The following is a 12,719-nucleotide window of genomic DNA, read 5'->3' on the forward strand; positions in this document are numbered from 1 at the left end:
AGCCAATAAAGCGAGATGAGCGCCGCAACCCCAGAGTTGTCCATGACTGGACCTAATGGTCAGGGGTCCCTTTATCTTTACCTTACTCTGCCTGCCCTGCCACCTCTGCCACTGACAGAGAAGTGGCACTGGCACTGGCACCGATTTTGGGCAAGTACTCGCTATGAAATTGGCACCAATGCCAGCGCTGCTTCTCCACAATGGTTCTGTTTGTACATTACAGGGCTAAACCTACTCTCCAGATTTCTCCTTAAGATAATTTTTTTGGTGGGGGCTTCTGTGCCCCTTCACATTCTGCAGAAAACATTTCCCCATTTTGAAGCTTCAGGTTAAATGTTGTGTTGTGCGGACTGACAATACGTCATTTCACAGGCCAGTGGTAATTTCAGAAAGGAAATGAAAGTTCTTATTGACAAAACAAGGTTGTGGAGCATATTTACAAAAACCCTGATCAAGATACTGTCTGGCAGAAGTATGAATTCTGCTCTGACTTATAACTCACTGGGTGTTTGGGAGCAACGCTAGTTGTAACACCTTGTTTACTTCTCAATGAAACCTACCTAACAAAGTTGTAGAAATGATAAAATGTGGTTGGGGCTCCTTGGAGGAAACCAGGAAGATAAACAATATCAATATTCTCATAACCCAAAACTCACCTGTATCAGTCCCTATTCCCTCTGAGCTTCTCCCTGGCACTACTCTAGCTACACTCCCATCTCTCTGGAAGAACCATCAACTTTAAGAATTCCATGCAGGAATCCTGTATAGATACTGTATTACCAGCCTGGCTTAGGTCTCTAGAAAATCCCCAGTCTGAAAAACTAAGCTGCTTCACTATAACCCATGAGTGCAGCTACTCAGAGCACACCCACTGAAATGAATGGGGATGACTAACTGCCCTGTTTAGGGAAGCTTTTAATGTTTGATGTATTATAGTATTTTAATATTTTTTTGGAAGCCACCCAGAGTGGCTGGGGAAGCCCAGCCAGATGGGCGGGGTATAAATAAATTATTATTATTATTATTATTATTATTATTATTATTAGTCCATTAATTTCATTTAGACTATTCTGTGTAGAACTTAGTTAAATACAACCCCACGTTCTTTTCCTTCTACATCTGGCACCAGGTATATATCTATTTAACCAAGTGGTAACTTTGCAAGTGGTTAACTTGAATTCCCCCTGCCAGGTGATGAAGAAAATCCAAACACATCTAAGCAGAAATCTGGGAAAGCAGGGAAATAATCATATTGTCTTCACCATTTGGCAGGCTACAGCAGAGTAGAAGAGAAAAAATGCACCTCTCTGAATTCTGCAATGTCGTTTTCCAGCCAAGCAGTGTTTTAAAAATGCATCTACTAAGATAACATGCACATAAGAATGCCTGTATAATGACAAAGATGCAGTATACTCCAGAAAATTACTTTGCAAAAATGGGGAAACTGTACGTAAAAAGGTGTCTATTGGAAGAAAATTGCACCAAAACACTGGTGAAATTCATGAGGCCTTTTTCTAAAATGTGGAAATGGGGAGGGCAGAACTTAAAGACTAGAAAAAATAAGAAACTGAAACTTATATTGGCCCATGTTGAGAAGCTATCAAGTGTCACCTGGCAGCAGCTGTTTAATCAGAAGGTGGAAGAGAAGACTCCATCAACACAGCTGAGAGACTGGCATTTCTTGGTTTCTCCTCTCTCTGAAGTTTTCTACCACAGCAGGAACTAAGAACTCCTGTCTTGAGTGCTAGTTTCCTCCTCCTGCCTCATCCGTTTGCCTTTTGTGTCATCCTTGATGCCTTCCTTTCCATGGAGGCACAGGTTGCAGCAACATTTTTCCACCTTCGTTGTATCAAGCAGTTGGTCCCTTACCTTTCCCACCCTGACCTGGCCACAGTGATCCATGCGACGGTCACCTCCAGGCTTGACTACTGTAACTCACTCTATGCGGGGCTGCCCTTGAAACTGTCCCAGAAACTCCAGCGGGTGCAGAATGCTGCAGCGAGGCTCCTCACGGGGTCCTTGTCATGGGAGCATATTCACCCAGTGCTTTACCAGTTGCACTGGCTCCCAGTGGAGTATCAGGTCAGGTTTAGGGTGCTGGTTTTGATCTTTAAAGCCCTATGTGGCCTAGGACCCTCATACTTACGGGACGGCCTCTCCTGGTATGCCTGGTAAGGTCCATGAATAATAATAGCTTAAAGGTCGCAGGCCCTAAGGAAGCCAGACTATCCTCCACCAGGGCCAGGGCTTTTTCAGTGATGGTTCCGACCTGGTGGAATGCTCTGTCCCACGAGACTAGGGCCCTGCAGGACTTGATCTCCTTCCGCATGGTCTGTAAGACAGAGCTATTCCACCTGGCCTTAAATTTGAATTAGCCGGATCCTCTGTTCCCTTTTCCCTTTTCTCTTCTATGAAGAAACCCTTTCTTGGGACCCCACATTTAAATGTTTCACTGGCCTCCTTCCTGGCCCTAGTAGGACCAACTTGGCCAGTTAGCCCTGGTGATCATTTGATGTCTACTGACTGGGGTTTCCCCCCCCCCTTCCCAAAATGACCCCTGAATTTTTGAATTTTATTGATATTGATGCTGCATTTTTATGTTGTATTTTATGCTGTTTTAAAGTCGCATTTTAATCAATGTTTTATATTTGCTGTTCTCCGCCCTGAGCCCGGTTTTTAAACCGGGAAGGGCAGGGTATAAATAAATTATTAATTATTATTATTATTATTATTATATCTAAATTATAACCCTGAGGGCAGGAGCTGTCTTGTTTCTATTGCTCTGGAAGCCTTTTTCATCCGAATGCATGCACACATTGCACACCCAATATAGAAAATTACCACTTGATAAAATGATGACCAGCATTTAATCTGCCATCACTTACGGGGGAAGGGGGATAACTCCCTAACATTGTAACAACCACAACTTGTTGTTTTGCTGGCTCTAGACCACTGGTTTTCAACTGGTGGGTTGAGAAAAGATCAGAGATGGACCATGGCAGTAACACCATACAAACAGATGGTAGAAAAATAAATAAATAAGAAATGGGTCCCCAAATGTCTGTTTGACTTAAAGGTGGGCCCTGAAGTCTGCTGCTCTACCAGGGTTTCCCAAATTTGGGTCTCCAGCTGCTGTTGGGCTACAACTCCCATCATCCCTAGCTAGCAGGGCCAGTGGTCAGGGATGATGGGAATTGTAGTCCAAAAACACCTGGAGACCCAAGTTTGGGAAACGCTGCTGTAGACAATGGGGAACAGCTGTAGCTCAGTGTAGGACATCTGCCTCTCTGGCCTTTCCATGTAGGGCTGAGATAGATTTCCTGCCTAATTAAAACCCTGCAATTGACTCTGCCAGTTTGCCAGCACTGTCCTCCTCCTCCTCCTCCTCTTCCGCTTCAACCTGATCATGTCTTTCTGGACTGTCTGATCTTAAGCTTCTGATATTTTCCAAATGGTGATTTGAAGGAAGGTGGTCAGGAAATGGCCAAAGAACAATATTAAGACTATTAATACAATATCAAAGTTGAAACTTCTTTGGGGGGGGAAGGGATGTGCCAAGAAACTTCTCGTATCTGATGCATTCTAGCAAACATTTGAATTCATCATCTCCTAACCAGCCCCCTTCCCTCCAACTCTCCCAAATCTAGGTGCTGAAGGATTTTTAAAGGACAGCATTAAGATGTGCAGCTATTGAACACAGCAAATTATAGTTTTCACTACTTCCTCAAGACTCTTATCAGCAAGACTTAAAGTTTTCATTTTTAAAAAGACCACCCCACCAGTACTAATATTAATACCAATACTTAAAATTTATGTATACCCCACCTTTTCCCCTGATGGGACTCAAGCTGGCTCTCAAAGAAATATCTCTCAACCCAAGACTGCAATCTTACGTAATTCAGAGGAAGCTCATTGAACACAGTGGTCCTTACGCCCAAATCGCTACTCACAGGTTTCAATAGTAAGATTTGTTTTATTTATCTAGTTTCCATAATCCTATTATTTCACCATGGAGCTCTGAGTTGAGTATGCAGGGCCTGTATCTCATTTTATCCTTACATCTACAAGTTAGATTACACTGAAAAGACAGAGACATGCCAAAAGAAGTTATCACTCATCAGGGTATTGAAACCCCAGTCCAAGTCTTGCATCATCAATGGTTTTCCAAGTGTCAGGATTCAGAATCAGATATAAAACAACATTTCAAGGCCAATGTTGAAAATTAAACATAAAACAACAGTGAATATCTTGAGATATTTCTGATTTTCAGATTGTATTTATTTCAGACCTATAATGAGATAAATTTTATTTTTGCAAAGTAGCTCCTAGAAAAGTTTTAGAGTTTAGAATTTAGTCATCTTATACTCTCTTCTGATATGCATTGGCCAATTACAAATTATTTTTCTTAAGGCATTTTTTTTAAAAAACACACACACAAGCAAACCCCAAACTAACAGGTAAATGTAACTTCTGATATAGCCTATACACCCTTCCCTCAGCTTGCCTGCTGATCCCAACACAGCTTTTGTGTGTGTGTGTCTGTCTGTGTGTGTGTGTAGAAATCCCATTGGCACCAATGGGCACTTTCCCCCTAAGTCTAATTGTTGCCCATTTTTGGTGGTGGTGGTGGGGGAGCAATTTTAGTTAGGATCACAGAATACAGGGCGTTATCTCTGCTTTCTCCAGCCAAAGTTCCAATGAGAATTGCACCCCCCCCCCAAGGCATGGCAATAAGCATTGTGTGTGGGGGGGGGTCTCTCACTAACTACTAAGCCTAATTGCCACACAAGCGGAGGTGTGTGGGTATTTTTGGTCATGATTAAGTGTGCCATTGTTAAGTTGTGGGTGAACATATCAGATGACACAGCGATTCTTCAAACACCTCTTGTTTATTCGCAGGCCAGAACAGAACTGACTGAAGGGTTCAGCCAACCTGCTTATATAGAGCTCCACTACAAAGCAACAGTAACAACTTTCTGTAACTATCCAATCACTGAATGTCACTTTCTATTCCTTATTTGCATATGTGGACCTGAGTGAAAACTATCTACAGCATCCCCCTGCTGGCCCAGGGTGAGAACTTCAGTACATAACAGCCATGACTAATAATAACAATAACAATAACAATAATAATAATAATAATAATAATAATAATAATAATATATTATTTATACCCCGCCCATCTGGTTGAGTTTCCCCAGCCACTCTGGGTGGCTCCCAATCGAGTGTTAAAAACAATACAGCATACCCACAGACTTACCCACCCCAGCTTTACAGATACCACCCCAACCCTATGGAGTCACAAGGTTCATACTCACTCCGGACCCAGAGGTACGTGCCACAAGACTGGCGCTGGCCAGCCGATGGAGCAGACACACAGCAATAGTACATGGCTGTGTCTTCCCTTTGGACTGAATGGAAGCTGAGCGTTGACAACCCTTGAGAAATGTCTTCTGTGATCTTCCGGCTGTCAGTCTCATCGACAGCAAAGCTTTCACTGCAGTTGGAGGAGCAAGTCTTTTTCCAAATGACTTTGGCCCCTTTGGGGGCCTTGAACTTGCACTCTAGAGTGGCAGAAGACCCTTCGGTGGTTATGTAAGAGGGGCGTCCAGGCTCCACTGTCATGGACACATAGCCCACTGGTGTAGGCAGGGGGGCTGTTTTGGGGTGTTTTTTCTCAGTCATAGGAGACAGAGTGGCTTCTGTTGTTCCAGAGCTGCTGGCATTTAGTGTGTCTGATGGTGAAATGGACTTGTCAACTGTGGTCTGGTTCTCACAAGCATAACCTGGAGAAGGGAGAAGGGAGAAGTAGTTTTGATGTCTACAAGTTGTAGAAAGAGCCATCTTCTTTTCTTTCTTTTTATGTGGAAATCTCCCTTTGTTTTACTTAGGGCAGTGGTTTTCAACCAGTGTGCGATGGTAGCCTGGGTCAGGTGTGCCATGGGCAATACTGGCCTCCATCTTCCTTCCTTCCTTCCTTCCTTCCTTCCTTCCTTCCTTCCTTCCTTCCTCCCATCTCTGAAATATTTCAGAAGTTTTAAAGGCCTGGGATATTTATCTTTTTAGAGTCTTTGCATAGCACCTATAGGATCAACTGGAAAAGGAGTTCCACAAATGGGCTGTCACTATCAAAAATGCTCTCACTCCATTTACTATTATTTTTTATTAAAATTTGTGTACCGGCCTTTCATCCACAGATCTCTGGGATCTTTTCTATGAAGACAGAAGAGCACAGATGAGGATGTAAACAGATGTTGTTAACGTATGGGCAGATACTGAAGTCATAAGTCAAAAAGGATTTTATTAGGTGAGTAGCAGTGGCTTGAAAAGAGTTTGCAAACAGAACAAAAGAAAGCTAGTTCCAACATTCCTTAAGCCGTAGGAGCCATATTCTCAGGCCTACTTATTTAAAATACAACAAAATGGTGTATCTGGGAATTCAATCCCTCTTTCCAACATCTTTGAATACTTAGCTACAAGTGCGGTTGGAAATATGTCAAGAGACCATCGGCTCACCAAACATTTGGGTTACCCTCCTCCTGCCCCAAGACAGAGAGAAAATGAGAATGTGTGCACACACTTTACTTTTCCAAATGGCCTGGGTAAAGGTCTGATCTAGTAGAATTAAATTTGCTAACAACAATAATTTTCCCAGTATTGATGTATGGAAGTGAGACCTGGACCATAAAGAAGGCTGGTCACCAAAGAATTGATGCTTTTGAATTCTGGTGCTGGAGGAGACTCTTGAGAGTCCCATGGACTGCAAGAAGATCAAACCTCTCCATTCTGAAGGAAATCAGCCCTGAGTGCTCACTGGAAGGACAGATCCTGAAGCTGAGACTCCAGTACTTTGGCCACCTCATGAGAAGAGAAGGCTCCCTGGAAAAGACCCTGATGTTGGGAAAGATGGAGGGCACAAGGAAAAGGGGACGACAGAGGACAAGATGGTTGGACAGTGTTCTCGAAGCTACTAACATGAGTTTGACCTAACTGTGGGAGGCAGTGAAAGACAGGAGTGCCTGGTGTGCTCTGGCCCATGGGGTCACGAAGAGTTGGACATGACTAAACAACTAAACAACAACAATAATAATAGTAGTAATAATATATTACTTGTTGCTCCAGCCACATTAGTTGTGGTACCCCACCTAACACTCCATTAAATTAAAGCTTACGCTGCACAGTAAAAATCTCAGATCTGCTTGTTGTCACCATGAAAACATTGATCCCGATGAATCCTCTTTATTTTTTCATAGGATGTCAACAAAACCACAAACCAATCATAGAATACATCTGTGGACACAGAGCTGACCTGGAACCAGGAGTGAAAGACCTTTTGGCCCACCAGATGCTTGTTGGACTCCAACTCCCATCAGCCCCTCCTAGCATGGCCAATGGTCAGGGATGATGGGAGTTGTGGTCTAGTGGAAGCAGGGATGGCCAAAGGTTCCCCAGCCCTGACCTAGACAAACCAGTGTTTGGTCTCAAAGTAAGGCAGTTCCTAGCTGCTAGCTTTGAACAGTCTTGATTAAATACATGCCACCATAAGTCATGGTTTATTTTTATTGATTGATGGAGATGGATACCTCTCACTACAGAGGGTATTCCATAAATGGGGAACCACCACTGAAAAGATCCTGCCACAAGTTGATTGTGAACTAACAGTGTGTTCAGGTAAATGCAGCCGTAGGACCAGAACTAAGAGACACACATCTTTCCAGCATATGTGGGGGGCTTGTAAAAAAGAGTTCCGGTTTCGGACTGTGATCTTTTCAGAAATTACTAAAATGACTGGACAGCAGTCATTAGTCCCGTTAAACATGTTTCAGAACAATGGGGATTGTCACTTAAAACCTCGAATTGGCTATCTTCTTGCAGCTGCCCAGCCAGCTGTTGCTCGATATTGGAAGAACCTCCTAAAGGATGCCGTGTTAGCTAACTGGTATAGCTAAGGTAAAGGTAAAGGACCCCATGATGGTTAAGTCCAGTCAAGGGCGAGTATGGGGTTGGGGCGCTCATCTCACTTTCTGGCTGAGGGAGCCTGCTTTTGTCCACAGACAGCTTTCCGAGTCATGTGGCCAACATGACTAAACCACTTCTGGCGCAACGGAACACCGTGATGGAAACCAGAGCGCACGGAAATGCCGTTTACCTTCCCACCACAGCGGTACCTATTTATATACTTGCACTGGCGTGCTTTTGAACTGCTAAGTTGGCAGGAGCTGGGATGGAGCAACGGGAGCTCACTTCATCCCAGAGATTCGAACCGCCAACCTTCTGATCAGCAAACCCAAGAGGCTCAGTTATAAGATGGTTTGGCCAGGTGCTTGGGTGGAAAAATTAATTTAAAATCTATGTTTGGCTAAAGGAATGAAATTTAAAGATCCATTTAAGTCAGATTGACACTGTTTTGTTTCTTATGCAAGCAAAGATGGACTACAAAGACATATCCCAGCAGCATACAAAACTTAACGGTTGCTTTGAACATTGTGGGCTTGAATTTTGGTACTTCTTGATGGGTTGTACTGACCAGTTAGTGTTTTTGTTTTGTTTTGTTTATTTTACTTTAGACTCCCCTTGTCTCCTGTATGAGATGAGGAATGGATTGTTCTGTACAGTACTTTTAAAATAGTGTTAATAATAAGAAAAAGAAAAAAGAAAAAAAAACTGCTAAGGGCTGGTTTCAGTGTATCTGAAGAAGTCTGCATGCACATGAAAGCTTATACCCAGAACAAACTTAGTTTGTCTCTAAGGTGCTACTGGAGATAGATAGATAGATGATAGATAGATGATAGATAGATAGATAGAAAGATAGATAGATGAAAGATAGATATTGTGTCAGATCAACACGGCTACCTACCTGATGCTAAGGGCTGTCATTGAATCATTTTGAGTTTGTGCAGAATTTGCTCATTTTTGCCTTATTTATATGGGATTGCATTTTTGATTGTAATGTTTGCTAATTTTTAATTATTATCATTATCATCATCATTATTATGAGCTGATTTGAACTCAACATTGTTACCAGAAAAGCAGAATACACATATTAATGCAATCTTTAATTTAATGGTGGTTACATGAAGGACACCATGTAACATCTATTATAATTTTAGCAGATCAGACTTTTGCCCGGACGTCGTGGAAAAGCAGAGAGTGGCCTGTCACTGACAGGAAAATGCCCCCTGTGTTTTTACAGAAGCCTAGATATTTAGCAGGCGACTATTTTCCTGATGTGAAGTGGTCACCTGCTGAATTTCTTGCATGGCATCCAAGCTACTGGGTTTGTTAAGAACAAAAATGGGGGGGGGCATGCAACCACCCACCCCCATTTTGAATTGCTGTTCCAGTAACAAGCTGTGTAATTTTCTCTCCCCCGTTCCTTCCCTTTCACTGAACCACATCTCCACTTCATGATGACACCCCCTCCCCGGCCATCTCTCAAGGGGTACCATGCTGGTTTTAGTTCCCTTTTCCTGCCCCTGTTGACAGGAAACAGAAGATAAGTTTTTTTAAATTTTATTTTCAAAAAGGGAACTTTGCAGGTAAGTGGGCCTTGTAGGGTGGGGTGGAACCTTACATGACAGGCTCTTCCTCTCCTGGGGACCGTTCTAAAATAGGCTGTGGTTACCTCTGGGTCTAGCAGAGTCTGACAAAAAATGGGCAGGAGGTTTGTAGGACAGGTGAGTATACAAAAAGCTGCTAGCCCACAAAAAGGAGTTAGGAACATACACATATCCTCCAACATTTCCCTGATGAAAATAGGGAAAGCAGAGACATCACCTTGCCAACAAAGGTTGTTGTTGTTGTTTAGTCGTTTAGTCGTGTCCGACTCTACGTGACCCCATGGACCAGAGCACGCCAGGCACTCCTGTTTTCCACTGCCTCCCGCAGTTTGGTCAGACTCATGTTTGTAGCTTCGAGAACACAGTCCAACCATCTCGTCCTCTGTCGTCCCCTTCTCCTTGTGCCCTCTATCTTTCCCAACATCAGGGTCTTTTCCAGGGAGTCTTCTCTTCTCATGAGGTGGCCAAAGTATTGGAGCCTCAGCTTCATGATCTGTCCTTCCAGTGAGCACTCAGGGCTGATTTCCTTAAGAATGGATACATTTGATCTTCTTGTAGTCCACGGGACTCTCAAGAGTCTCCTCCAGCACCATAATTCAAAAGCATCTATTCTTCGGCGATCAGCCTTCTTGATGGTCCAGCTCTCACTTCCATACATCACTACTGCCAACAAAGGTCCGTATAGTTAAAGCTATGGTTTTCCCAGTAGTGATGTATGGAAGTGAGAGCTGGACCATCAAGAAGGCTGATTGCCGAAGAATTTATGCTTTTGAATTCTGGTGCTGGAGGAGACTCTTGAGAGTCCCATGGACTGCAAGAAGATCAAACCTATCCATTCTGAAGGAAATCAGCCCTGAGTGCTCACTGGAAGGACAGATTGTGAAGCAGAGGCTCCCATACTTTGGCCACCTCATGAGAAGAGAAGACTCCCTAGAAAAGACCCTGATGCTGGGAAAGATTGAGGGCACGAGGAGAAGGGGATGACGGAGGACGAGATGGTTGGACACTCTTCTCGAAGCTACCAGCATGAGTTTGACCAAACTGCGGGAGGCAGTGGAAGACAGGAGTGCCTGGAGTGCTCTGGTCCATGGGGTCACGAAGAGTCAGACACGACTAAACTAAACAACAACAACAAGGAAAAGCGGGGCATTCCAGGATCAAGTCAGAAAATGGGGCGGCTTCTGAAAATCCAGGACTACCCCCTGAAAAATAGGAACAGTTGGAGGGTCTGTATACATTGAAAGCACTATTGTACCACAGTCATGGCTCTCCACAATGAATTCCGGGATCTGCAGTTTCTTAAGGGTGATAAGAATTGTTAGGAGGCCCCTAGTCCTCTCACAGAGCTACAGAATTGTAGATCTGGGAGGGGAATGGCACCCTTATCTCATGACAGCTCCCAGAATTCTTTGGGGGAAGCCATGACTGTTTAAAGTGGTATCGCAGTGTTTTCAATGTCAGGTGTGAATGGGGGTCAGGTCAGACCATTAGTCTACATAGCTCAGTTTTGTCTCACATCAGGTGTGGGGAACCTTTGGCTATTGGCTGTGCTGGCTGGGGATGATGGGCATTGAGATTCAGTAACACCTGGAAGACTCCAGACTTCTGGTTTGCAATGACAGGCAGTGGCTCCTGAGGATTTGAGACAGGGGCTCTCTCTCTTGGACAGCTTTTAAAAGAGGAATAGACAGGGAGAAGGCTGTCTACAGCTACCAACCTAGATGGCTATGCCTTGCCTCCACTGTTGAATGCAGTATGCTTTGGAAAACCCCATTCTGGAAACTGTAGAAAAGGGAGTGTGTTGTCTGGCTCAAGTCTCACTTATAGGCTTCCCATGGGCAGCTGGTTAGCGATTGCATAGCTGTCAACATTTCCCTTTTTTAAAGGGAAATTCCCTTATTCCAAATAGGATTCCTCGCAAGAAAAGGGAAAAGTTGACAGCTATGCGATTGTGAGAACAGGATGCTAGCAGACACACTATTGGCGTGACCCAGCCAGCTCTTCTTACCCACTTACCTAGGAGCAAGCCCCATTGAACTTAATAGGGCTTACCGATGAGTAGGCATGTGTAAGATTGTTATTCAAGTTATTCATTTTCCCACTCCATCTACAGTACTTTAATTTGAGCCTACTTGACCCTGATGGTGGTACAAGACAACGGAACAATGGATCCCTTTATTGATGGAAAATACCACAAGTGACACTGGTGAATATACCAAATGTCAGTTGATTAAAAGTGTTTCAAAACAAAGAACACCATCCTATTCTATGAATAAGGGCCCCTCTATCCTAGGAAAACATGGTAGGTTATAGTTAAGGTTGTCAGCTGACTAAAACGTATTTTGCTGGTTGCTCATCTTTTAAGGTTTTCTTTAATTAAATTTTTAATTAAAAAATTGTCCAGTAGCTGGAAGACACAAGAACTTCCCACGCTGGAGGAATGGCAGATGAAACTTATGGACTATATGGAATTGGCGGAAATGACTGGTAGAATCCGTGACCAGGGAGAAGAGTCGATGGAGGAAGATTGGAAGAAATTCAAAGACTATCTTCAGAAACACTGCAAAATTAAGGAATGTTAGAGTGATGTTGGACTGAAAACAAGTGGTTTCCAGCTGTACAGGTTAAAGTTAATGATAGACTAAGATTAAAGATTAAGATTAAAGATGTTTAAAGAAATGGAAATTTGATATTAACAGGGAAAATTTTAATGTTATATGATACTAAGACCAAGGATTAGGTTTAAAGAAGTTGAAGTTATATATTTTAATACTTTATCAAACTAAAGATTGGGATTAAAAAAGTGGAAAAGAAACTGCTGGACAAACAATTTGGTTTGGAATACAAAAGAGGGAGGTATGAGGAAGTCCAGAAAATAAGTAACTCAAAAATGGAAATGGAAAAGAGATATTGTTTTTAATTGTTATGTTTTTTGTTTTTTTTAATTGTTGAATTTTATGTTGTTTTATTGTGTGTGTTGTTGTTATATGTATTGCGTATGTTTCTTTCTCTTTCTTTGTTGTTTAAAACCTTAATAAAAATTATTAAAAAAAAAAAAATTGTCCAGTAGCACCTTAGAGACCAACTAAGTTTGTTCTGGATATAAGCTTTCATGTGCATGCAGACCCAAAACAACTTAGTTGGTTTCTAAGGTGCTAC

General features: G+C 42.8%; 1 protein-coding gene across 3 annotated transcripts in view; it reads right to left on the bottom strand.

The window, feature by feature from the left end:
• Window positions 1-12,719, bottom strand: part of CD79A (CD79a molecule) — a gene marked incomplete at its 5' end in the record, with an annotated part of 28,569 nt that overhangs the window by 5,469 nt on the left and 10,381 nt on the right. For all 3 annotated transcript variants that reach the window (XM_081019171.1, XM_081019170.1, XM_081019172.1), the window contains one exon: window positions 5,319-5,786. In XM_081019171.1, coding sequence (XP_080875297.1) covers window positions 5,319-5,786 — 468 coding nt within the window. The remainder of the gene's footprint in view (window positions 1-5,318; window positions 5,787-12,719) is intronic.

Source organism: Podarcis pityusensis (genome assembly GCF_964106645.2).
Source record: "Podarcis pityusensis genome assembly, chromosome: 8".
In the NCBI taxonomy this organism is placed as follows: Eukaryota; Metazoa; Chordata; class Lepidosauria; order Squamata; family Lacertidae; genus Podarcis; species Podarcis pityusensis.